The 27,064-nt window shown below is 34.0% G+C and overlaps 3 protein-coding genes and 1 non-coding gene across 5 annotated transcripts; 1 reads left to right on the top strand and 3 right to left on the bottom strand.

Moving 5' to 3' along the window:
• Positions 1–6,039: 6,039 nt before the first annotated feature.
• On the bottom strand, positions 6,040–14,140 carry LOC123909468 (chaperonin 60 subunit alpha 2, chloroplastic). Of its 2 annotated transcripts, XM_045960308.1 has the most exons (10): positions 13,929–14,140; positions 13,699–13,852; positions 12,058–12,179; positions 11,749–11,956; positions 11,511–11,656; positions 11,089–11,395; positions 10,368–10,618; positions 8,731–8,931; positions 6,676–7,471; positions 6,040–6,382 (listed from the first exon to the last, which is right to left on the bottom strand). In XM_045960308.1, the coding sequence occupies exons 1-9, from the start codon at positions 13,989–13,991 to the stop codon at positions 7,184–7,186; spliced, it is 1,740 nt and encodes a 579-aa protein (XP_045816264.1). In that variant the 5' UTR covers positions 13,992–14,140; the 3' UTR covers positions 6,040–6,382; positions 6,676–7,183. The 2 variants fall into 2 exon arrangements, with proteins under 2 accessions (XP_045816264.1, XP_045816265.1); XM_045960309.1 differs by lacking the exons at positions 13,699–13,852; positions 13,929–14,140 and having other exon boundaries at positions 12,078–12,179.
• Positions 14,141–15,282: 1,142 nt separating this feature from the next.
• Positions 15,283–15,354, bottom strand: TRNAQ-CUG. The gene has a single exon. It is a non-coding gene; the product is annotated as a tRNA-Gln (tRNA).
• Positions 15,355–15,450: 96 nt separating this feature from the next.
• LOC123907684 (UPF0047 protein YjbQ) lies at positions 15,451–18,931 on the top strand. The gene is made up of 7 exons (XM_045958044.1): positions 15,451–15,658; positions 15,744–15,804; positions 15,899–15,993; positions 16,097–16,130; positions 17,210–17,264; positions 17,354–17,396; positions 18,677–18,931. Exons 1-7 carry the CDS (start codon positions 15,488–15,490, stop codon positions 18,746–18,748), a joined length of 531 nt encoding a protein of 176 aa, XP_045814000.1. The 5' UTR covers positions 15,451–15,487; the 3' UTR covers positions 18,749–18,931.
• Positions 18,932–23,020: 4,089 nt separating this feature from the next.
• Positions 23,021–26,959, bottom strand: LOC123907686 (glycine cleavage system H protein 2, mitochondrial). Its single transcript, XM_045958046.1, has 3 exons — positions 26,798–26,959; positions 24,250–24,509; positions 23,021–23,429 (listed from the first exon to the last, which is right to left on the bottom strand). The coding sequence occupies exons 1-3, from the start codon at positions 26,874–26,876 to the stop codon at positions 23,301–23,303; spliced, it is 468 nt and encodes a 155-aa protein (XP_045814002.1). The 5' UTR covers positions 26,877–26,959; the 3' UTR covers positions 23,021–23,300.
• Positions 26,960–27,064: the final 105 nt, after the last annotated feature.

Consider the following 27,064-nt stretch of genomic DNA (forward strand, 5'->3'; position numbering starts at 1 on the left):
TTCGAGTTGGGTTGCTGCTCAGCCCTACTTTATGGTAGCTTTGAATGAAATTGAAATTCAATCTTTGATTGAAGCAAGAGCTAGTTTTGCTCCTCTAGATTCTTGGTTGAACCAAATCTAGATTATTACCAAGGACGTCTTATTTTTGTTGTAGATTTGCAATTGATATTATCATTCATCGTAAATGTGATAATTGTTCTTCTACTTTTCATCTAATCCAATTTGTATGTTACTTTTATCTTCCTTGTAGAATTTTCTTAGAGTTTTCTTAGATTTTTTTTTCATTTTTCTCTTTGATTAAAGATCACATATATAGAGGTCAAGATCTTATATTGGTGGATCTTTATTGTATCCACATCAAGTGACATCATGAGCCAAGGTCAGCTTAACATTAGGCTAGTAAAACTTTTGTTTTAGGCTCCAATTTTTTATTTTATTTTTAACTAGTACATATGTATAGTATATATTATTACTATCAAATTTTGTGATTCACACTCTTTAATTATAAGGTTAAAAGAGTTCGTTACTTAAAATATAATGGAAACTCGGATGTTGAGACTTGAGAGATTAGATTTATTTACTAAACTAAACATCTTAAAATAAGTTATACAAGTAGAAAATGATATTTAAGGTTGACGCGGCGATATTGAAGGAACAAAATTGTTACGGTGCAGATATGTATTTAAGAGATGATAAAGATAATTTCATTCGAGCACAAACGTTGAGCTATGGTAATCCACTTCCACGTGAAGCAAAAGAATGGGGATTAAAAGCGGCTATTTTTTGGTTAAGGAGAGGCTATTCTAGTGTTGTCATAGAACTAGATTGCAAGCTCGTAGTTTATGGCATCACCGATAAACTTAATTTTCGTACTGAATTTGACACTTTATTATATGCATGTAAAGCTTCATTATTTGCTTTATCAAACTTTATGATAAGTTTTATTAGGAGACAAGCCAACAATGTGGGTCATTCACTAGCTAGAGCGGCATTGTCATTTGTTAGTCGCCAAGAATTTGATTACATACTATCCTGTATTTAAGTTATGTTGGTGAATGAAATGAATTAAGATTGGTATAGTAAAAAAAAAGAGTAGAAAATGATAGATTGGTTTCTGGCGTAAATTCATCGAGTTTAATTCATTGACTCTTGTGAAACTTAAATGAGTGACAAACTCTCCCTAAAAATTTTAACTTTTAACGTTACTGCATGTCTAAACCAATGGTCGAACACAAAATCTTAGTTAAACTAAAAGACACTTGTGCTATCTCATTTAAACGTTCTTGAGTGACCGGTTGAAATACTTAATTGTGTAAAAATAATTCATTTTTTTCAATATATATATATATATATATATATATATATATATATATATATATATATAATGCTTATAGAAAAATGTTAACACTTTTTGTAATTAATTGCTGCTTAAATGAGTTGGTTCTATTATTGATTGAAAAAGAAGTGTTCAATGTTATAAAAAAAAAAATCAGTGTTAAATTATTATTAAAAAAAATATGTTAAATGAAATCGATTCACTACAAGAAAACACCTATTTACCGGCGGATTTGAATAACACTTACAGAGGGCTTAAGCCCTCAATAATTTACTGGTGGCCTAAACCCTCAATAAATGAGAAAAAACCCTCACAACATTAAAAAACAATTTTTTTTAAAGGACATATAACTTATTGGCGGCTTAAACCACCAATAATTTAGTGGCGTCCTAAACCGCCAGTAAATTGACTATTCCATACCGTAAAGTGACGGCCTAGGCCGCCAATATGTTTTCCAACATTAAAAAAAAATAAAATCAATTCAACGCAGGAATTTTAAAAGTTAAAATCATTTGTCTTAACCAACATAGAGAAAAGGAACACATCACACTACCACAATCCATCTTCACCAATGAAACCAACCTTCCCAAACAAAAGATAAACTATGGATTTTCAAACCACCGCTTCTGCAAATCACCAACATAAGGCAATGCGAATCGATTTGTCTTCGTCAGATCTGTCTTCGCCGGCAAAACCACCATGACCGCTGCTCATTCATCTCCCTTGATCTCTCATCAGATTTGTCTTGAGTTTTTTTGCCTTTCTGTTTCCTGTTAGCAATGCATCAGAGGTCTGGTATTGTTGTTTGTTTTTGGATAGCTCATGTTTGTATCTTTCTCCCAACAAAAAGGATTCACGGTAAAACTTAAAAATAAAATCTTCTTTTTGTTAGATGTGCGAACATTGTAGGCATTGTTACTTGCTAGATCTGGAAGAAAATAAATAAACAAACCCATTCATGAAGCTTGCTAGATCCGGAAAAAACAAATAAACTCATAAAGAAACCAGTTAGATCTGTAAATCTATGAAGTTATATTATTTTTTTTAAAAAAAATATATATATGTAGTTTGTGGCGGCTTAGGCCGACAATAAGGCTTCTGCAGGTTGAAAAGACCATTGCTGGCTTGTGACGGTCTAGGCCGCCGGTAATTTTCGCCACGCCATTTATTGACGGTTCTGACCGCCACTACGCTTACCAACGCCTCATTTCTTGGCGTTTTGAAGCCGCCAGCTAGCCGCCAGTAAATGCTCAATTTCTGGCGGTTTTTGCCACTTATAGAGGGTTTTTGGCCCCCAAAAAATTGGTGTTTTCTTGTAGTGATTATGATAATTTAATAAACAACTTGCGGGTTCTAATCTAGAGCGTAAGTAAGAGTTGCGGGTTCTAATCTAGCTCACCCCAATTTTACTAACCGTGAATTAGTCTCGGTGGTGAGGGTTTTGGTCATATTAAATATGTGGTCAGAAGTTTAATTTTTGGTTTATACATATAAAAAAGAAATTGGTTGAGAGGAAAAAACTCAACTTGTTGTGTGCCCCATAAATTCCCGATAAAAATTAGTTATTACTAACAGAAGTGGAAACTTCTTATTAACATCATGATATAAAAAAACCTAAGTAACAATATGAATGGCAAGAAGGAAAAGGAAAAAAAAAAAAAAAAACTAATATGATTAAGTTGCATAGACGTCATGAATATATCACCCCATAAAATATGAATAAGGCCATGATGATTTAAAAAGTGATTACTGATTAATAACCACGCCACCACATCTAATCTAGTGCATCCACTGTACAGTATTGGTGGGTCATATTACTTTTTTTTAACTAAAAATGTTTAACTAACAAATATACAAATTAACCAACTTTTTGTTTCATTATGCTGAATGCTAGGGGCAATCTCTTGATATGTAGTAAATGCCAAGGTGCAGTTGGTGAGGAACTAAGGCATAATGTAGAACAAAAATAATGATGTAGGGTCACAAAACAGTGTATTTTTAACACATGAATCATTGAGTCCTCTCTAGCTAGCAAGTGCCTACATAGTGTTAATTAGTGTGAATGGAAGAAAAAAAAACATTGATACTTTGAAGCCAAGTGCGGTATCTTTGAAGCATTTCTGTCACTAATGAAATAACTTACTTGGCTTACACATTAAGCCACCATCATTTCATTTCTTATTGGCAAGTTAATTAATATGCTAGTAGTATTTTTCTTTGAAATTAATTGTCACTGACATTTTAAAATTTTGATTCTTAATCCCTTCGTCCCATCGTCCCAAATCTTTAGTCTTTTTAGTTTTTTAATTTTATCCCAAAACTTTAGTCCTTTTAAGAAACCAATGTACATTTAGTGATACTTTACCATATATTTGTACCCTTACAAAAGTTAAAACATTAATTAAATATATTTTCTTATTCTTAGTAAAGTAAGGGTAAACATGACTTTACTTATCATTTCTTAATCTTCGTACAAAACTCTAAAAAGACTAAAGTTTTGGGACAGAGGGAGTAACATATATCGATATTTTTAATTTTTATAAAAAAAATCATGCAAGATCTATATAATATGAACCTTTAATCCAACGATGAATTTTGTAAAATTCGTATTCATTATAATTCATGACTTGTGCATCATATATCACCTGAACCACTTTTTCATGATAAACATAACTTGTTTTTATATTGTGCCCATTTTAGAAAAGTCATTAAAATTAGTAGTTTTTTGGAGCCATGCTAAGGAGAAAAATATAAGTTTAGATATTAGATTAAAGAATTAAAAGTAAACACTACTATCATATATTTTGTGAGATTGGATTTTAATCAAATGTTTAGAGAAGTGGATTTCAAAAAATCACACTAACATTATTACGAATTATGAATTTGAAAGCATAGAATCAGAAAAATGATTTCACCAAAATTTATTCTGTTTGTGAAACCATTGGATTTTAATCTAACTTCTTTTGGTGGAAATTTTAATCAAATGTTTAGAGAAGTGGATTTCAAATCACACTAACATTATTAAAAAAAATATGGGATTATTAAACTTTGAAAGAAATTATTATTTTTACATCTGACGGGGTTGTAAGAAATATTTTTTGGTGCTTGTGAGCATAGTTTAATCGGTAGGGATATTACATGTAATATGTACGAACTGGAATTTGAATCCCGATACCCCCACTTATTCACATTAAAAAAGTGACATTTAAACCATTAAGCTACTTGATAAAAAAAAAAATGTACTAGTCCTGCATTCTGTTCATTCCAGTATAAAAAGCAGCCAAGTAATACCACAAGGGTAATACTAATAGTCTTGTAAGAGTAGCTCAATTGATAGCTATTAAAAACACTATTGGAGGGGGCCGAAATTTAAACTCTAAATTTTCCACTTGTCACACTTATGGATGAGTCTAGCCACTAGATTACAAGACAAAAAAAAAAGCAACTAATAAATAAAGAAAAATTATAAAAAGCAGTTATTTAAAAATGCCAACACAGTTTCTCAAGGTAGCAAATGATGATGAAGTGGTGCATTAGGATCCAAAGGTTGTAAAACAACTTTGTGCAAACATGGATAATGATAAATCTTTCACATTGGTTGTCTCTAAAAACCAACAAAAACGAAATAAGAAATTAGCTCGCAGCGTAGGGCAACCATATAACACCCACTCACGGAGTGCACCGTCTCATTTGTCTTTATGATCACCTTTATAGGGAGGGGAATTCATGTGCAGATACAATTGCAAATCTTGGTCATTTTTATTTTTTTTTTATAAACAAATCTTGGTCATTTAATTTAAAGTGGTGGGATTCCTTGCCTCCAGAGTTTAGAGATGAATTTTTACGTGACAAGCTTGGGATTCTATGCTTATGTACTATGTAATTTGCTTTTTAGGCTATTTTTTTTTTGGGTAAGGTCTAGTCTCTCGTTGTAATTTTTTATTTATTTTATTTATCTAATATGATATATAGGTATAGAATGAGGTGTGCAGGAATGTCAACTTAGTTGGAAAATAAACCTTCAACTATCTGTTTACAATACTTTTTTGTTCGAGAAACAATTGTAACTACAAATAGTTCAGCTAAAGAAAGACTCTTCAAATGGAAAAGGAACTCGACTCTTTCAATACCAAATTGTTTTTATATTAATATATATATTACTAACAAGGTTTTAATTCTTCGTAATAATTTATTGAAACCACTAAAATAAAGGTAGCAGTTTTTCAACCGAAAGCACTGAAATGAGTAGTTATTTACTCAACTAAAACGTGTTGCTGAAATTAGTACAATCCAAAGTTTTTCTAAGAGAAAGGGATTAAATAAAGGGGATTAGAAATTGTGAGAGTTGTTACTTGTTAGAGAGAAGAGCACATGGCAACGTGAGTAAACTACTGATATTCTACAATCAAAACACAGGTCTGTCTAAGCTTAATTTTCCATACAAAATCAATTAAGGGCCCGTTTGAATTAACTTATTTTGAACTTATGCAATATAAATTATGTTTTATGCTAAGTTCACACTAGTGAAAATTGTATTTTTATAAGTTATTTTATCATAAACTACCTTGACAAACTAATAATAATACATAAAAATTGCATAAGCTATTTGCATAAGTTCAAAAATAAGCTAATTCAAACTGACCTTAAGTAGTACATATATAGCTGTAACTAATACTCTAATTAAATGCATTAAGTCAAGTGGATTTAAGTCAAGGGAGTTCCATTGGCTAATCATTTCCTACTTTGTACTACATAATAAGGGAGAAAGACATCTCAACTTCCACAAAATAGCATAACCACAGTCCACATAGCACATACAACCTACACAAGACAACACACCAGAATGTTTGAAAAGTTTTTCCATAAAGCAATTTTTGACTTGGCTTAAGCTTATTTTGACATTTGATACTCAATTACTCTTCCAGACATTACAGTTTGTATAATCTGGAATAATATTACTCTTGGTAACTACACACTGATTCAATGAAGACACAAGTCAGCGTAGTAGGAGAGCCTATTCTAAAAGTAATCCTGTTGCAAGTGTACCTACTCATAGAATAAAATGAAATTTGAGTTAAAAAAAGAAGAAAATGAAAGTACAAAAAATTGATTAATATTTCAAGACTTACTCATTCAAATGGACCAAATTAAAATTTAGACAAATTCATTACATGATTTTGACAGTGGAATTTCAAAGTTGCCTAGTGAAGTTTAGTGCATTTGTACTTGACTTCCATAAATTGATCATTTATGTTTTAATCAATTAGTACACACGTCTAAGATAATTTGTTTTCTGATTTGAAGCATAGTGTTTATCAAGAATCAAAACTAAAAAGTACCTGTATAAGCAGATCTCATGACCACAAGGAATAGCATAGGCTGGTGTTTAGAATAGCATCTATTGGGAGATGTTAGATCCTTAAATAGATCTCAGTACCTTGAGAGTCAAGATATTAGTGTCCGAATTTCCAGGCAGGGATATAAAAGATCAAATCCCATGACACAGGCACACTTCAAACATCCAAAATGGAGTTTATTATTTACAATCTTTTGACAATATCAGATACAGGTTCTATCTTGTATGGAACAAAACTATCATCTGTAAAATGAATCGATAAAATGAAGAAAGAAACGTAACACTATTCTTTGAACTTCACCAGTTGTATAATTGTTCCTATCACTTCATTAAGAGTAAGAAGCAGAACCCCTAACTTCTCCATTCATAATAGCATTCTTGTTGCTTCCCAAGTACTAATCAAGCCAAGGGACATTCACAAGCTGACTCAATCAATTCATCAGTGAAGAAGACCAACTCTGTTTTTCAAAACTGTAATTGTTTTCTCTATTTTAGGGAGATATACCAGGGACCAGAGGTACAATTGGCTTGGGTTTTCTTACTTTTTCAACCATTATAGCTTGAGTAGTTAGAACCACACCAGCAATGGAGACTGCACTTTGAAGAGCACATCTCGCAACTCGACTAGGATCTGCTACTCCAGCATTCAAAAGATCTTCATATGTGCCAGTCATGGCATTGTATCCGGTTCTCCAGTCAAATGTTCTAGTCTTTTCAACAACAATATCTCCATCAACTCCAGCATTAGTTGCAATTGATTTAGCAGGTTCAATAAGTGCCTGCAATGATCCATGCACAACTGCTTACAAATATGCAAAAATGTGTTCGAGATACGTTCATAAACAATTACCTTTCGCAAAAACTAGTCTCAATCCTACAAGAGGAGGGGGGAAATAGTATAAAAATTTCAAAACGTTTTTACCAGAAACCAAAAATTCTAAAATTTAAAAATAAATATTCTAACTAATATCTCATCTGATCAAATTATATTCCATTTTCTATGGTAACTCTAAGCCAACTAAAAAGATGCACACTTGCACAGGAGACTTAACATACACCTCAGTTGCCATAGGGGGTAAATCAATGTTAAATCCTATATCATTGCTTTATGCACAAGTGGAAATTAAAACCTGAGTATTGACAAGGGAGGAAGGTTCAGTGGATAACCTTTAAATGCAAACTTAACATGGATGGTGGATTTCTACATCCACAATGTGGACCATCTAAGAAATGAATCAAATAATAACTAGATATTTTTGGTATTATTGTCGCTCCGCTTGAGATTCTAAAGTATTTCGATTTGCTTGAAATTTGAGACAATTCTTCCAAGCCTCAATGAATTTATATTCCAGGGTATGAAACGGTTCAATTTTGGATAAAATTTTATTTGATGAATCTATTCTAGATAAGGAAACTGAACCATATCAAGAAATTAAAGAAAGAATGAAATGCAATCAACAAAAAAAGGCTCATTCCCAAAGTAGCAGGGGAAAAACTGTCAAAAGTAAAAACAAAACAAAAATCCAGAAAAGAATAAACAACCGCAGATATGTTAAGGAATGGCATATTTGTTAAGGAATGACACATTCCCCTACTCAAGCATTAGTATTTTCGTTTTGCATTATCATTGCATGTGAATATTCTTCATAAAATCCAAACATATGTTCCAAAGAAATAGCAAAGTAAGACCCGTTCAATGAAGTATAGTCAAAATGTAAGAAACCCTGGTTAAAATCTTAAATACACACTATGTTTTGGAAAAGAGAATGTTCGACCACAAATAAATGAGGTATGTTTTGCAAAGTAAATGGTTTTCCTTCAATTATAATCAAACAATAATTTCAACGAGAAAACTTACTGACCTCCCAAAAGATGCAAAATTCACAAGTTGACTCTCACAATTTTTTTTTCATTGAAAGAAAAGGTAAAATAATACAGGAAAATAATTGTAGGAAATTCACTACAAATTTAACTTTTTAAAACAATATTCAGACTCAAAGGTGAAATAGAGCTAGCAGACTCAAAAACATATCCATACCTTCGCCACAATATCAGCACCAATTTGCTCATCTAGATCTTCCATGGAGTTCTTTATGGAAGGTATCAAGTCCAAAAGGTGGACATATGTGGCACCCCCGCCAGGAACCAGTCCCTCATTTATGGCAGCAAAAGTAGCATTCTTGGCATCCTCAATCCTCAGTTTCCTATCCTCAAGTTCTAGCTCAGTGTGTGCACCTACCTACATGGTTGGTAGCATTAAGTAGTATACAGCACTAAGCAAAATAATAATTTGAATGTCACGTATTCTGAGAAAAATTTAAGATGACAGACATTTGTTTCTGCACAAAAATTTTCAATCAAAATATTTGGAGAAAGACATAATTAAGAGCTTATTAATTATGTGAGAAGTTATGTCACAAGCACTTAAATTTAGTAATCTATTTGTTTTTGGATATGCAAGTTGAAAAGCTATCTGCATTCTCAACATTTGTTTTCTTTTTCAAATTGAATCTCGGGGTGATGGGAAACGGGAAACAAAGTGCAAACAGCTTATGGCCAGTTTTCATACGCCATATTGGGGAGTTTATTAAAATAATTATTCTTTTAGAGAATTAAAATCAGTTGAACACAGCTTATTGATATATCATAAGTTATATTTATAAGCTCTTCCCAACACATATAGTTACACAAGTGGTTACGTCATAAGATAAGTCCAAGTAAGCTAATAAACCCTTCCAAATTCCTCCAAAGTGAATTTAAAAAATAAAAGGAATTCAAGAAGATCCTTGCATTTAACATAATGACCTACTTATTGTAACAAAAACACAATGAACTACTTGGTTTCAAGCATAGACTATACAAGAATCAAGGGATACATATCCAAATACACATATTTTGTAGCATCCAAGCTAATGGTGAACAAAGGCCAATAGTTAAGACTGTTAAGTAAAATTTGTCAAAAAAAAACAGAGTAAAAAAATAATAAATGCAATTTCTATTTTTACTACAACAGAAGCCACGAGAAAAGTTCTTTTGCACCAGATGGATTTTGGCAACATAAATCAAACAATGCTCAGATTTCATATTACAAATTGCACCCAATGATAAACTGTTTAAATCTAAATCTTTCTAAATGATTTGGCCTATAGTTGAGTTCAAAATTTTACTAAATCTTTAAAATTTTCCAAAACCCTCATGCAAGAATGTTGCAGGTGTCAAGCCTAAAAGAAAAAAAAGCAAATGTTTTGCATGTGGTGCAAGATCTAGATTCATATTATCTTTATTCTTTTACAAGACATAATGTCATTGAACTCAGAACCCTACAACAATTGATAGAAAATAAAATAGAATAAGCATATTTTTTATTTGAGTCATTTGACTAGCAATGGGACATCTTTCATCGGCCCTTGGTTGAATGAATAATATAACTACTATAGTAATATTTGATTCGACTAAAAAATTATAAACCAGAAGTTTTTTTTTTTTACAGAGAAGATCAGCATCAAATATATGATATATTATTTAAAAAACTATAAAATCTCAGAATTTTGATCCTTAAATATCAAATAGAGTAAAAAATACTAAAGAAACAGTTGATACATGATAAGTAAAGTGCCAAGGTGATCAGAATACAGACAGCCCATGATGGCATGACATGTCTATTGAATTAGGTACCTTTATAACAGCTATACCAGCAGTGAGTTTTGCAATTCTCTCTGAGAGGTTTCTCGAATGGTTTGCATTGTCTGTTTCAATAAGGCCCTTCTTAATCTGTAAAATTCTAGCCTGAATTTCAGCCTTAGTACTTGGATCAGCAAATATAGTTGTTGAATTACTGGTCATTGTCACTTTCATTGCAGTACCAAGCTGGTCTGATGTTGTACCTTCAAGTGTGAGACCCAAATCTCCACAAAGAAAATCCGCACCTGTGATATTAAAGTCAACAAGAGAAAAAGTGCGTTGATATTAGATCATAAAATATGCTAGGCATAAGATTCGTTGCAAGACATGGGAACAAAGACATCTGAGACAAAACTAAATCATAATTTCAAACTACCCTCGTACAGTTACACAAATAAAAAACAGCACCCAATTGGATGATTTCTATTAACAGTCAACTGAGATACTGAAACCATCCACAAGGTGGATTGCAATCTTAGCAACTAGAAGTTGAAAAATGAGATAATGGACTTGCATTAGTACCCAAGATAGTCATACTGTCCAACAAAAAATGATAAATGAAAACAAACTGCAATGACATAGAAAGCTTCTTGTCACTGTGCTGTTCAGTTTATACTGCAAAAGAGGCAATTATCTGGAGCATAGAGTTTATTAAAATGATTCCAAAATAGAAAAATATAAGCATAGTATGAAGGAAGTTGGCAGAGATACTAACCCGTCATGAGCGCAATATCTTGTAAGAAGGCTTTCTTTGCATCTCCAAATCCTGGACATTTTACAGCTGCAACTCGTAGTAATCCTTGCATTTTGTTCACTATTAATGTTTCCAATACTTGTGCCGAGACCTCCTCAGCAATAATTAAGAGCGGGGCACTCAACTGCATAGCCTTTTCCAGCAAAGGAACTATTTCTTTGACACTTGAAATCTTTTGATCAGTTACCAAAACTTTAGCATTGTCAAATTCCACAATGGATTTTGCCTGGTTGGTGATGAAGTGAGGTGACATGTAACCCCTATCAATCTGTACAGAAAGAACAGACAACTATAATAGGGAAAAACACATGACATGATCGTTCAGATCTGGGAAAGAACAAATGATTGTCATCGAGAATTATTGTTAGCATCATAATCAATACCTTCATTCCTTCTTCAATTACCACAGAGGTTTCAGATGATGAGGATGACTCAATGGTAATTACCCCATCATATCCAATCTTCTCTATAGCTTCAGCAATCAAATTACCAACATACTCATCATTTCCAGCAGAAATCGTGGCAACAGCTGCAAAAGATGGGGAAGACAACTTCAACACATTTTCACAAAGAAACCCGTACATTGAAAAACTCAAACAAGCATTGCTAAATAGTGAAGACCTTTGATATGGTCCCTTCCTTCAACAGGAATACTTCTCTTCTTCAAGAATTTCACCAATTCTTTTACAGTCTTTTCCATCCCTTTCTTCAAAGCAATAGGATTGGCCCCAAATGCAACTGCTAATAGTCCAGATTTAATCATGGCACGAGCCAAAATAATTGCAGTGCTGGTACCATCACCAGCCAAATCATTCATTTTACTTGCAACCTACAAGCAGAAAAAACAAAAAAAACATAAACACTAGTTATTTTTTGTCTTGAAATTTGCATCCATAAAATCTAAGGTAAAACCTAAAAACCATGATCGACCTCTTGAATTAGCATGGCACCTGCATTCTCAATTGCATCAGAAAGCTCTATGGATCGAGCAATTGTAACACCGTCATTAATTACTTTAAGCTTTCCATCATCAGAAAGAATAACATTCCGTCCTGCATGGTTAGGGATAAATAAATGAGCAAGAACAGTCAATAAAGTTGAACAAAAATTAGTCAAAGGGCCATACACTATAGGCATTCAATTGCAGGTAATTTATATATATATATATATATATATATATATATATATATATATAATTAAAAAGCAACAGAGAGTTGTAGGCCCTGTTTGGATAAACTTGAGCGCCTAACATATAAGTGCTTATGTATAAGCTATTTCTATAACAAAAGAATAAATAAAGCCAAACCTAATATAAGTTATCAGCTATTTTCATAAACTAACTCGGAGAGGTTTTGAAAATAAGCTGAAAACAGCCTATTACATGTCCATTCCATAATTTCTCCGAAAGAGTCTCACAATCACGTGCTTATATACTATGTTGTTAATCTCAAATAGCAGCGCGTAGCACTGAGTCCCAAAAATATAGTGGGTACCAGGATGACCGCTATTGTGAAGACTTAAAAACCATAAACATAAATTCCAACAACATACATAAATGCTAAAAAAATAGAAAAAAGCACAAAATTAAACGGACATAATTATAATAAACATTGTCATTTCCCATCAAAATAGGTCCTAAATGAAGACTAAATAACATTCCATCCAGTTCTCCCTTTATACCTAACTGATGCTTCTTTGCTCTTGTTATTACTCTAGTTGAAGGGTGAAAACAAAAATCACAGACAATTGTTTTCTTGCTCGTCTTTATAAGAATTACATTGCCAACCTATACCAAGGTTGTCACCAGTAGGCTTAAAATAAGAGCAGAACGATGAGCTTGAAGAAGGAAACGGCGCAATGGACATTTATCACGTAATTTTGAGAAATTAGGGCACCCAAAGGGGTGCAAAGAAGACTGAAATACCTCAACTTAATGAAATAATTTCTAAAATTGGGGTTTTCAGCAATTTCCCCCTACCAAAATACAATAGCGGCCCAAAAAAGCTACGGAACTGATATTCACCCGCTATTTGCGACCGGTATGACTGCTTCTCTAAATAGAAGTTTGTGGCTCTTTGGCATAGCGGGAAGGGGGTCGCTGCTACGCTCTATAGTGCGCTATTAACATCATAACAACATATCAGTAGATAACCCACTTGGGGTTGGTCTAGTGGTGTTGGCTTGAGTCCTTGGAGTATGCTCCTCTCAAGGTCTCAGGTTTGATTCCCCTTGGTGCCAATTTCGATGGGCTAAGTCCATACAGAGCAAAAAAATCTCCGGCTTTAAATGGGGCCCTCCCGCAAGTGGGCGGTGGGATTGGTCCCCTTGGATTAGTCAGTCTTAAGGCCGGATACCAAGTTTTCAAAAAAATAAAAAATATCAATAGATAAGTTCAAATAAGTCAATTCAAACACGCCCTTCGTGTGTGTTTGTTTGGATTAACCTACTTTGTACTCAAACCAGCTTAACACTACTTACACTAAAACCTAACCAAAACCATACATGCACTAAACATTTAGAACCTGCGATTAATTAATATAATAGTGATAAAGCAAAATGCAAGAAATTAACCTTTAGGTCCTACGGTAAGAGAAACGGCATCAGCGAGTTTATCAATTCCAGCTTGTAAAGTTTCTCTGCACTCTTTACCGAATGATATCCTCTTAGCGCTTGCTCGCACCACGAATTGTGGGTTTCTCCGAACAATTTGGTTCCGACGAAAAGACTGAAACGGCGTAATGTCAGAAAAGAGATGTAGCGAAGTGAGAGAGGGAGCATTGTAGAGAAGAAGAAAGACTTACTGAAAATGAAGAAGAAATGGAAGGGAAGAAGGGTAAGGAGAGATAGTTTTGAAGCGTATTCATCTCTCGACTCAAAATGGATACCGCCAATCCTTTCCCGCAAAATATTCACAATGGCCGCGGCTCCTGATATTTGTGGAATGTGGTGTTCGAAGAGACTTACTTTTGCTTTGGGGAATGCTCTGCAAAATTACCAAACTATCCTCGTTCTATATTTAAGTAGCAAATTCTTGGTGGGAGAGTGTTTCTTGCTTAAAAATCTCAGTTTTATAATGTCCCTTACTTAACTAGCGAAATTGTAAAAAGGAGATTTTTAAGAAAAACAACACTATCAAAATATTTTTTTTTGGTTTATAATGAGTTGTAGATTGAACTAAGGACCTATAATGTATTACCTAAGTTTCTCACCACTAGACCAAATCTAGTGGCTTACCCTATCAAGATTTTTATAACGTAAGTTAGGGGTGATCGTATCCGAACCAATCCAAAAGTAAAACCGCAAATCGAACCAAACCAAACCGAAAACCGCAAAAACCGCATTTGGTTTGGATGTATTTGGATGGCTTTCTTACTGAACCGCAAACCGCAAAACCGCAAACCGCAAAAACCGCAAAAACCGCGGATAACCGCAAAAACCGCATTAAGTTACTATTATATATTTATATTCCAATATCGTAAAAGAAAATATATTTATATTCCAATATACATGCCCAATTATCAAGTCAGTCGACCAAATTAATCGAACTTCAAGTTGTTTTTATTTTTTGTACTGAAATTTTATTTTGGTGTTGTAATGTTATTTTAAATAAACAAATTTTATCGGTACCGTGATGTTATTTTGAAAATTCAATTTTTTTATATATTTAAAATTGTAAGTTACTATAATGTTATTTTGGATAAATAATTTTTGTTGGTACTACAATGTTATTTTGGAACTTCAATTTTTTATTTTTTTTTTATGCTTAAAATTGTTCGGTACAATCGTTATGTTTTAAACCGCACCAACCGAACCGATCCAAACCGCATTGGTTTGGTTTGGTTTGGTTTGGATGACTTTTTAAAAATCAACCGAACCAAACCGAACCGCATGCATTTTTATCTCGCGGTTAGGATGACTTTTATGCTCAAAACCGAACCAAACCGCACCGCGATCACCCCTAACGTAAGTTACTAGACACAATTCGCTCCTTAAGTAAGGGTGTTTTTCCTTTAAAATTTATCATTTTTATAACATCATGCCCTTAAAAGATTTGGTAGGGTATTTTTCCTTTAACGCCAGTTACGTGTAACTAGCATCGCCTACCGCTTTGGTTTTTCACAGTAAAAAGAGGGGAAAAAATGAAATAATATTAATAGGTTCCACCGAGAATTGAACTCGGGTTACTGGATTCAGAGTCCAATGTCCTAACCGCTAGACCATGGAACCGTGCCTGTTACAACCTCTGCACACCACGTATTTGAATTAATATTTTCTTACTAAGAATCAAGAATTATTTATTATTTATTTTTAATTATCATTTTTTTGCTTCACAAGTTATATAGTAGCAGAGCAGTGAATCATGATGCAAGTGTCATCACTGTGCGTAACGAAGCTTCCATTTAGCGTGAAATCGCAGCTCCCCACCGTGAAGACGAAGGAATCCATGGCGACATCCACCGCACCTAAGTGGGCCCAGAAAACCATCTCTCTACCTCCATACAAACGCGGCTGTCATCTCGTTACTCCTAAGGTCAATTCTCAGTCTCATAATTTTCCCCCTCAATTTCATTTTTCATTTATTTATCTAATTTTTCAAAAACCTAACTATTTTTCAGATAGCCAAAGAAATTGAACAAGATCTTTCTGGATTCAAGTGTGGTCTCGCTCATCTCTTCCGTCAGTATAATAACTTGTGAATAATATTTTTATTTTTTTTCAATTTGAATTTGCATTGAAATGAAGTTGGAATTTGTTTGGTGCGAAATCACAGTGCAGCATACAAGTGCTTCACTTACTATCAATGAGAATTACGATACTGATGTTCGCGATGACACCGAGACATTCCTTAATCGAATTGTTCCTGAGGTTTTACCATTTACCAATATTCATTTATTCATTCAGTGTTGTTGTTTTTCAATCAGTGTCTTATTGTAAGTTTTGTGTGTATGTGCGCTCGCGCGTTTTGCAGGGGCCATCTGCGCCTTGGAGGCACACTTTAGAGGGTTAGCTTCTTTTTTTAATTTTATGTTTTTCTTTAGATGCTAAATATTGTTTATATTTTTGCAAGTTATTTGTAGTAAGTAATTATACTGTTTGTTAACTATTAATCAAGGTTGGAGTCATGTTGTGTTTGAAAGTGATTCTCAATTGTTAGTCAGCTCCATTTATGCTAGCTCATTAGGTGCATCAGAGTTTAATTCAATTATTTCTAGTATCCTTAGTAGTTTATCACATTATCCTAATTTTGAGGTAAAGTTTGTCTGGAAACAAGCGAATATGGTTGTTCATTCTTTAGCAAGGGCGGTCATTTCTTCGGCTAATCACCGTTTGTTTGAGTCTATTTCTCTTAATATGTATTGAACCTTATTTTTATTCTTTTGGTTTACAATGAAGCTGAGGATCGAACCCAGGACCTCTAGTGATTATCCTGTTTATTTGTTTACCCTATTTGCAAAGGAGGTGAACGGTGCTGTGTGCAGTCTCAATCCCGTAGGTCCTGGTATAAACTATAAAGTATCGGAAAACATGAACAAACCCATTGTTGCAAATTTGCAATGAACCCAACTATGATGTGTTGAAAATCCGATTTGAATCCAGCTCCCATGAGGGAAGTCAATCCCGCCACCCTCTCCGGTCCAGTAAATTTGATCCCTGTGATTTGTAAGCTTGTGTTAATTTTGAATTATGATGCTAGGTCTGGTTTGGTTCTGGTCTGGTCTAGTGTAGTCTATTAACCCACCTGAGTTTAATTTATCGGTTGCTTAATAAATATTTAGATTTTGTTCTTGGGGTTTGCTTTAGAATGTTGAATACTTATTATGCAATATTTAGATTTTGTTCTTGGTGTTTGGATACTATGATAGCCATTTTAAGTTGTTCGTTAAACATGTAATTACGAGTTTATTAATCGAGCCTATGGAGATTTCACGAGTTTACTGGGACTCTCGAGTTTGACAACCTTGGTTATTACATAATAATGCTGCTGTTAGTTTTCAACATCTATTTTATGTGTTTTCTCCCAATCTGTTGTATTTTCCATCCTTTCAAACCAACAATGTTCTTTCGTTTTTTAATTTTGTAGGTCACGATGACATGCCGGCTCATATTAAATCATCGATGTTTGGTTGTGCACTCACGTAAGAAATACTTCACATTTCAGTTGGATTCATTATGCTGAAAAATTATGATTATGTTATCATCTACTGATGATGTCTTGTATTTTCAGGATACCAATTACAGATGGAAGGCTTAACATGGGAACTTGGCAGGTAATAATGCTCACTTCTGTAATGATTTACCTATAGACATTCTGGATTACACATTGAAAAATTCTTTAAAACCCGTGAGTTACGCACTGTTCAATTTGAGTTTGTTGACTGACGAATGTTTTGGAAATTCAAACCTTAAAATTATTACTCATTTGCTGACCAAGTTCATGTAAAAACATGACCTAGAATGAAAAATCAATGACCAAGTGTATCTTATGCTTATGCACGTGCACATTCATGGAATTGAATAGATGTTTTCATTGTGGGTCGTGTTTCAAAAGTTATTGTCTGACGTAATTCCTCATTGATGCCATATTAGTAGTGATTGGTAGATATATTTCATAATCATTGGTATACAATACTAGTACACTGTTTAATAGTTGAATTATAATTATGATTGTGGAAAGCCTTCAGTTTATTTCACACAAAAAAAGAACAGAACAGTACAACACTACATGTCAAGATTGGTAGTTCCTACACTATCCATGTGATGTTTCTTAACCACTTTGGCATTTCACACATTTTGACTTGAAAGTAATAAATTCCCTGCATTGCACAGGCACTTGAATTTCTTAAATATTAGTAATATTTATTTTTATCAAATCACAAGGATGAGGTTTTAGATTAGGACTGTGTGCTACTGACAAAACATAACATCGGTGACCTCATATATAAGAAGGAAGAACCGATGGAAAACTGATTTTCTTAGGTACTGCTTGTCCACACTGTAGGTGATGGGCAGCAGTTCAATTTAATTTGCTTATGTGAAAATTTGCTCCGAAGGTTTTGAAGAAATTAAGAGCAAAATTTCATTTATTTTCTTTTTGTACTCGGTGTTTCCTCAATAAAGTTAGTCCTTAACCCACTTGGTTTGGTGCATTGGTATTGACTTGGGACCTGGGAGTGTGCTCCTCTTGAGGTCTGAGGTTCGATTCTCTCTGGCGCCAATTTGGGTGGGCTAATTTAGCTTCTTCAAAAAAAAATAAAGTTAGTCCTTATTAATACTAAAAAACAAAAAATCCAAAATGGCCGCATTTAAATCTATCATCGTTTTATTTCCTTGGATTGTGGTTACAATATTTTACTATGATATAGGATGTGTGATTAGGAGTTGGTTGAGATAGATAATTGTTTAGTTACTCCTTGCAAATGTTTGCACTACATTCACTACAAGATTATGTAACATATTTTTAAGGGGGACAAAACTCAAGTTAGATAAATGTAACATCATAATTATAATTATTAATATTACACTATTATTTCTTCTTTTTATGTTTCAGGGTATATGGCTTTGTGAGCACCGGGATCATCCTACCTCACGAAGAGTTGTTGTCACTCTTAATGGAATATGAGGTGTTAGGATCCATTTCCTCCGCTTCACCTTGATTTCGGAACTTATAGTTGAATACATGTGCAATGTACAAGTACTAATGACCCTTATTACAATGTAACTTGAGTACTTTGCTATGGATGCAATGCAACTGTGAAACGTATTCCGACCATTAGTGCATATAATTATTCCAAACCATTAGTCATTTTCTTAGTGTGACTTTATATGATAAATATTTCCAACAGTTAGTCATTTTCTTGTGTGACTTTTTATTAGAAGTGTTCTATAGCTTGCGATAAAAATGTAACTGTGGAGGCTTGGGTTGGAGTACAAATTTCGGCGCAAGTTCAGCATATGGGTTCTGGTAATGAACCTCCGATTGATCATGATAGCGTTTGAGTTTGAATGAAGTTATCAGTATAATTCTCTCTCATCTTTCTGCAACCACTGCAGATGCATATCCTGAAATGAGTTTGGTGTATAATGATTTTGTTGGATCTGAGGAGTAAAAGATGAGCTGTTTGTTTCTATAGAGAATGTTAAACGAGTTATGTTAATTTACTCCTAAAGTATACTAATTTTTGTTTCTAGGAGTAAATTAAACAGCTCATCTCAGGTGTATAAATTAACCACTGCAGATGCATATCCTGAAATGCTTTGATTTCGTTTAAGATGAGCTCATCTTAGGAGTAAAAGATTTAGAAGTTGTCATTATACTTTTTTTTTTTTTATAAGATCATTATACTAATTTTTGTTTCTAGGAGAGTAGATTGTTCGAGTTATGTTGATTTACAAAACTAATTAAATTAAAAATTACTTAAATTGTTATTATAATTTAACAATATCAAGCGAATATAAAATACATATTTAATCAACTAAAATTGTATGAACTACATTGCAAGAAGCTGAGAACAAAACATCTTGGTGATTTTTGTTATCTACACATTCTGATCCATCATTTAATGCAACAAGGGTGCTAACGTTTTCTTTTTCTCCTCCTTCACTGCAGATAAATTTTATAGCACGACTACTATTCTTACCTTCAGAATATGTTGGATTGGATCAATGATATGTTGCACTTTAGCCTCTATTTTAACACCATCATTACCACATTGCTTCACCAACGTACAGCAGCTTTCCATGACATCTTTATTACAACTTCCATTTGGCAATGGTAGTTGTAAAATTTGAGAAGTGCCATGATCATTATTTTTGTCTTCAAAAGATGCACTCTTGTTGAAATTAGGATGGATCAACTTTCTTCTCTTTTGTTGGACAATCACCAAGTTCTCACTCTTTACTCTCATTGGAGCTTCTCTCAATTTCATCAGTATGTTTCCTCACCTTGCTTCGACGCTTGAAATCAACAAAATCTACCTCTTTGGCTTTTGTTTTAGGACTGCTTCCAGTCACAGTTGTGGAATCCGTATTTAGATCTTCCAAAGCATTTTCAGAGGAATCTCCCTTCTTCTTTTTCCTCAGATTACTGATTTGAGTTTTATTCATCAAACTTTCCCCCTCGCTGTGTTTTAAGGCAGTTTCCTCAAACTTTCAGCCTCAAAGCAATCAGTTTTCTTCCTCTGACTACTGATTTGAGTTTTACTCCTCAAACTTTCTGCAACGTTGCGCTGACTAGGCTTTGGCTTTCTTTTTGCATCTAGTGGTTGTGACTCTGACGAACCATTTCCATCACTTTATCTACTGAAGTAACGAAATCATACTCATCATTTTGTGCATTGCTCCACTTTTTTGTTTGTTAACATTCTGCGCAAAAGATAAAAGATCAAACATATTACTTTTTCTCTTTGGATGGCCAAGTGAGCTCTATATTATCGATGTGGAAAACTACACATCCATCCTTTGCGGGAAGAGTCACTCTTGCTAAGAGTGTTATGGAAGCGATCCCTGTCTATCCCATGATCCCAAGTCTTGTTTAGAAGAATTACAGAAGATGCAACGTCAGTTTATCTGGGGAGACACAAAGCATAAGAGAAGATTTCATGCCATTGGATGGATCGTATTACTGTTCCGAAAGATAGCGGAGGACTAGGTATCAGGAAACTTGAAGCTGTGAACAAAGCATGCTTACTGAAACTTAACTGGAAACTCAAAGAAAATAGTGATGAGCTCTGGTGTGAGGTTTTGCGGGCAAAATACGAATGTGACAATTCTAATATCAGCAGCACTAGAAGAGTATCAACGTCGAGCCTTTGGAAGGTGTTAATTAATTTACAACCAATGATATAGAAATTCACCTTCTGAAGTGTCTGGAATGGGAGAAGGATCAATGCTTGGAATGAAGCGTGGATAGAGGCTGGGTTGTTGTTGGAGGAAATAACAGACATCCCGGAAAATATATGCGTGACTGGAAAGTTCATGAGCTAGTGGATAATGAGGGTAAGTGGAATTTGAACATTTTAGCCAATTTGATCCCTGCTGATATCCTGATGAAAATTGCAGCAATTATCCCTCCTAAAGATGAATATGGTAATGACGAGAGAGTAGGAATTGGTAGAAATAATTGTGGCTTCTCTGTAGCTGGTATGTACAACAATATATGTGGCCATCATGAGGTGGAAGATAATAATATGTGAAGGAAAGCATGGAGATTGAAAGTTCCTGAGAGAGTGCGACTTTAGTGTGGATGATTTTACATAATAGATTGCTCACAAACTCTCTTAAGAATAAGATGGGGTTGAGCCATGCTATGTGTGAGTATTGTGGTGATAAAGAGGAAACTACTCTTCATGTGATGAGGGACTGCCCCAAAGCAAGGGAAGTTTGGACTTATGTGGTGCCTCTGTCATTGAGAGGAATTTTCTTCATGGGAGATCTTCAACATTGGATAGGTTTTAATTTAAACAATAATAGTCAATGGAGAGGAAGAGAAGATTGGTGTGATTTTTGGGCTCTAAGCTGTCATTGCTTGTGGATGTGGAGAAACAAGGAGTGTCATGATGCTGATTTCGTGAGACCTCATAGGCCGGTTCGACACATTCTGCAACTGTCAGAAGACTACAGGAATGCAGTTTTGAATAATTCTGTAGCATTAGCTCGTAATCAAGTCGTGACTATGATTGGGTGGAGTCCTCCGAAGCCTCTATTTATTAAACTCAAGACGGATGGAGCTTATAAGGATAGACAAGTAGCTGGCTGTGGTGGCGTGCTCCGTGGTTGCCAAGGAGAATGGCTCGGCAGTTTTGCAAAGTGGGTTGGGTTGTGTAGCGCTTTCATCGCAGAGCTCTGGGGTGTTGTTGAAGGACTGAGATATGCTCATCAGCTGGGTTTTCAGAAGGTTGAGCTTAATATAGACTCAGAAGCTGTGGTCCGTGTGCTCAAGGATGGAACATCGAACAGCATGGCAGGTAACTCCTTGTTGAAACATATCAGGAACTTGTTGGCTATGGATTGGATTGTGGAGATTTCACATACATACCGCAAAGTGAACAAGTGCGCAGATGGGATGGCTAACAAAGCGAACTTGTTGGTTATGATGTTATGTATTATGATGCTTGCCCAACTCAAATAAGCAACTTGTATCATTGACTTGCAGGGGAATGCCACCCCTAGGCTGATTTCTCTGTAGTTTCTTGCTTTCATTTGGGCTTTGCACATTATAAAAAATAAAATGAAAATTGTATGAACTAAATTAATTTGATAAGGAATAGCATCTAAATAATATAAAATAGCATATAATGATATTTTTATCATTTTACAAATTAAACACATCTTTTTCTCTTTTATTTCCCACTTTTTTACTCCTATACCAATCAATGTGTCAAATTTATTCTATTTCTCTTTTTCTCTCCTCACAGACCACCATAACTTGACGGTTTAATTTTCCACTATGTACTCCGTCCCAAATGAGTGACCCAATTTGATCATGTGCACTATTAACATATCTTGTTTTGATCATATTTTATAACTAATAAATAAAAACAAATATTAACATGATGGATTTGTGAATGTTTTCAAAATATTAACAAAAATCTGAGTCACATATTGTGAGGCTGAGGGAGTACGAATTAACCCAATTATTAAGGAACGAGACAACTACCTGATCTGATCGTATAATAAGACAATTCTTGGCTGAAAACGTCTATGGTCCACTAGAGTACGGTACATTGTACAAGATAATAGGAGCCATACAAGAGGAATGTGACTAAGCTAGTAGTAGTAAGTAAAGCTTGTCAAAAAGAAGGGGAAAAAACAAATTAGGTAGAGAGTACTAAGTTACCATCACGTTCGATTAATTCATAGTAATTTCTGTTCCATCTTAGTTGATAACCAGTGCTTCAAACTAAAATAAAAGTCTATGACAAAATTGGCACTATGTCAAAACAATAAAAACTACTGATGTTTCTTTTATTACCAAACTCCCCATGTTATCAATCTCAAATTTCCATTGCAGAGAGTGAAAATATCATCCCTCTGAATCGAAGCTAGTGCAAAAATAAAAAGAGCAGTCAAGACACACACTCAGAGAAACATACAAAAAAAAAAAATCCAGCATTTCTTAGCTTCCAAATTGACATCATCACCATGGGGAGTACTGAAAGATATTGGCAAAATTATTAATGCTTGGAATCTTCTTCTTCACAGAACTTGGAATACTGTTCTGAATCCATCAATTTGTTAAGTTCACTGTTGTCACTCAGTTCAACTTTAATTATCCATCCATTTTCATATGGGCTTGAGTTGACCTACATGAAGATAGGTACGAAAACATAAAAACACTTGGCTGATAAAAAATATTCGCTGCTACCCTTCAGCATTAAATAGGCCGAGTGATCCAAAATATAGATAGAGTGTACAAAGAAATGCACATAAACGCAGCACACATAATTTGTATAAAAGCTTATAATTAGAGGTGGGAACAGGCCAGGCCGGCCTACATGGCCTTAAGGCCTAGCCTACATAGGCTCAGGCCAGGCCAGCCTATTTCTTTAAATAGAGCAGGCCAATGCTTTTTTATAAGCCTATTTAGCTAAAAAGGCCAGGCCGCAGGCCATTAAAAAAGCCTTTGAGGCCTACTAGGCCGGCCTATTTAAGTTAACATGAATAATATTTTTATTACGATTATTATTTATATATTAAAATTTATACTTTGATTAAATTATAAATCTATTAACTTTTTAAGTAATTTAAGTTTATTAATCTACATTAGTTTTTAACATATATAAATGTATTATTATAAACTAGAATTGAAATATGATGACATATATAGTCAAATTCTCTAAAATATCAAATGGAACATTATTTTATTAGTTCATAAGTATATTTCAAAATAAATATAATTATTTATTTAAATATGTTCATATGAAATAGGTTTTTAAACAGGCTAACAGGCCACATCAGACTTTCAAAAGGCCAGGCTCAGGCCTAGAATTTAAGCCTATGATAGGCCACAGGCCAGGCTCAGACCTTCGATTTTTTGACAGGCCAGGTTCAGGCTTGGCAAAGCCTAGCTCGGCCTAGCCTATTCCCACCTCTACTTATAATGAATTAGACAGTGAAACTCACCAAAGCAGGAGAATTGCTGAGCTCTTCATTAATTTCCACCACTTTTCCTGAAACAGGAGAGTTGATATCACTAGTTGCCTTCACACTTTCAACTGCACCAAAACCATCTCCTTGTGTCACAGCTGCTCCCACTTCTGGCAACTCAACGTACACAACATCGCCCAAATGATCTTGGGCATGATCAGTTATGCCGATGGTTGCAGAATTTCCATCAACTTTCACCCATTCATGAGAATCAGCATACTTCAGATTGTTCAAAACTGTAGTTATAACATAAAAGAAGCTTTGTTATCAGAAAATCAAATAAATAACTTCACTCCTAAGTCGACCAACAAGTATATCAGATCAAATCGCCACTTTTGTTTTTCGCATAACTGTTAACAAAATGAGGCTCTCCTTCGAGTAACATATCACTTGCATTTATATTGCTTACAGTCATAGGTGTTTATTTCAGATGTTCAAAAGTGTGCCTCACAATGACAGTTTTATGGACAAACAAATAAAAAATCAGCTACCATGCAAAAAATAAGTTCTGACATGGTTAAGGGTATAACTAGAATTCAGTGAACCTCTGCAAAAGTGGTACTCAAACAATTTGAAGTAATTATCTACTCAAACTTGCAAAATGTTAGTTTCAATAACAAACAACAAAACAACCAATCATTTCCAATATCCTACATGTTCAAATGGACATTTCACATTTAGCAAGTAGATGAAGATATTTAATCTTAAAACATACACAATAGAAGTGATTTAAGCTTCCTCTAGAGTATTTCTTACTGATATACAACTCTGCAAATGAAGCAGAGAACAGGACATGTAGATCTGTTACATTTTAACAAAAATATTTTTAATTTTAATTTTGATGTTTCTTTGATCTTAAGTCTTATAAATTCAGGTGTAGGTCATGAATTTGATTTTTTTTTTCTTTTTCTGATTTGAAACAGATAAATGAAAGTAGTGAAAGTTAATACTTAACTGAAAATAGAGAACAAAAACCTTCTTTTTCCTTCAAATGCAAAAACTCATCAAGACCATATATACATTTTCAAGAGGTGACAACTGACAACAACCTAAATTTAAAACTCAATCCAAGTAGAAAGAATCAGAAAACCACCAAAACCCATAAGATATTTAATCTTAAGACATTCATTTTGATTCTAAAACTCTATGCAAATGGAAGGTGTTTCAAGTTTTGACTATTCTCGATCGGCATGCTAATGATAAGAAAATTTCCATCCTACATATTAAAATTTTAAGTGTTGGTTAACTCATTTTGCAATATGTTTGCAAGTGAACAGTGATTTGGATTATCCAAGCATTTACTTTATGATGTACCAGATATTAGTTAGAACACTTATTTGATTTCAAGGAGATATTAGTTATAACAAAATTAAGCAACGTAAAATTTTCATCGGATATGGGATATAAGGGCTTATTTGATTTCAAGGAGGAGAATTACTTCGAAACAAATGAGTAATGTTTACCCAAAAGTAATTTGGATTAACGAGCATCGTTTGAATTGCCTTATAGGTGCATAAAAAAATAGCCTTATAGGAAAAATTAGTACATATAACTCAATCAGAAGAAATTGGCAAAAGTGTGTCTAAAATGTATTTTAGCCAAAAAAGCATCAACTTATTATCTTGTCCCCAAAGTGCTAAAAAGCTACATTTGATTGAAAATTCACTTTTAAAAGCAAACATAACAACCAAATGTTATTCTCCACAAAATTTCAAAATATGAACTAAAAGAATGAGAAAGAATCTGTGAAATGGTGATTTTTCTACCAGCGGTATAACAGACACCACCACCTTTGTGTGATTCTCTTTAGAGTGAGTTTGTTAATATCTGATGTTAAAATTACTTTTTTTAAGTAAGAAATCAACTTTAATGTTGGTTTAAGCTTTTTTTTAAGATCATTATATTAAAATGAATTTTATGCTAAGAAAGAAAAGCCATTCTGATTATCTTTTGGAAAAATCATCTATGAAGCATAGACAGAGGACACTGAAACCAATAATAATTTGAGAAAATGACTTAATTCAATGAAATCATATGTCGAGGTCGTGTCGTACAATGACGCATGTCCGACACCGGAACACATCTAATCCGAGGATAGAAAAAATCATTTCTAACATTAGAGTAAAAAAAAAAAAAAATCCAAAATCAGTTTTTATAATTGTAAAATGGCCTCTGAAGGACACAGAACAGAAAAGAATACAGCAGCATTCAAGTCAGGTAGGGTAAAGGGTATAACTGTCAATGCAATTGCTGCTGTTGGTGCACTTCCCCCTACCTTACCTACCTACTACCTTCAAGCCTCCGATCACACACACTCATATTAACGTGTGTGTATACATAGATATTGACAATATAATAATAATGAGGAATAATGAAAAAATTGAAGAAGATGGATCTGGATCCAAACACAATCTACAAAAAAAATGATGCAAATGACATGATATATTATAAGGTGGCGGCGATCTTAAAAATAAGTGTGATAGATCGATCATGAAATAACAATGGAAATGAAAGAGATACGTACCGGTGGAAAAGGTTCTGTGAAATACAGAGATCCTGAGGTATGATGCGGCTCTTGAAGCCCATAACTGTCTGCAAGCCATCTTTTTCTTCTCTCTGATGTGAGTGAGTGAGTGAGTCAGTGAATGAGTTACCGCAACTTCAGAATGAATGATCACGCTTGTGCTTATATATATAATATGCAGTATTGCGGGGTTGGTGACCGAAGAGTGCAGCTTTGCTCCATTTTGGCTTCCTCAATTTACCCTTCTTGATTGCATAAATAAGTGAC

The sequence above is a fragment of the Trifolium pratense genome, linkage group LG2 (assembly GCF_020283565.1).
Source record: "Trifolium pratense cultivar HEN17-A07 linkage group LG2, ARS_RC_1.1, whole genome shotgun sequence".
Taxonomy (NCBI): domain Eukaryota; kingdom Viridiplantae; phylum Streptophyta; class Magnoliopsida; order Fabales; family Fabaceae; genus Trifolium; species Trifolium pratense.

Coding starts and splice junctions, on each gene's coding strand:
- LOC123909468 (XM_045960308.1), bottom strand. CDS start 13,991: ATGAATACGCTTCAAAACTATCTCTCCTTACCCTTCTTCCCTTCCATT. Junction 12,180..13,698: donor TCTTACCGTAGGACCTAAAG/GTTAATTTCTTG, acceptor CTAACCATGCAG/GACGGAATGTTATTCTTTCT. Junction 10,619..11,088: donor AGATATTGCGCTCATGACGG/GTTAGTATCTCT, acceptor TTAATATCACAG/GTGCGGATTTTCTTTGTGGA.
- LOC123907686 (XM_045958046.1), bottom strand. CDS start 26,876: ATGGCTTGCAGACAGTTATGGGCTTCAAGAGCCGCATCATACCTCAGG. Junction 24,510..26,797: donor TCACAGAACCTTTTCCACCG/GTACGTATCTCT, acceptor TTATAACTACAG/TTTTGAACAATCTGAAGTAT. Junction 23,430..24,249: donor TCAGCAATTCTCCTGCTTTG/GTGAGTTTCACT, acceptor ATCTTCATGTAG/GTCAACTCAAGCCCATATGA.
- LOC123907684 (XM_045958044.1), top strand. CDS start 15,488: ATGATGCAAGTGTCATCACTGTGCGTAACGAAGCTTCCATTTAGCGTG. Junction 15,659..15,743: donor GTCATCTCGTTACTCCTAAG/GTCAATTCTCAG, acceptor ACTATTTTTCAG/ATAGCCAAAGAAATTGAACA. Junction 17,265..17,353: donor ATGTTTGGTTGTGCACTCAC/GTAAGAAATACT, acceptor TTGTATTTTCAG/GATACCAATTACAGATGGAA.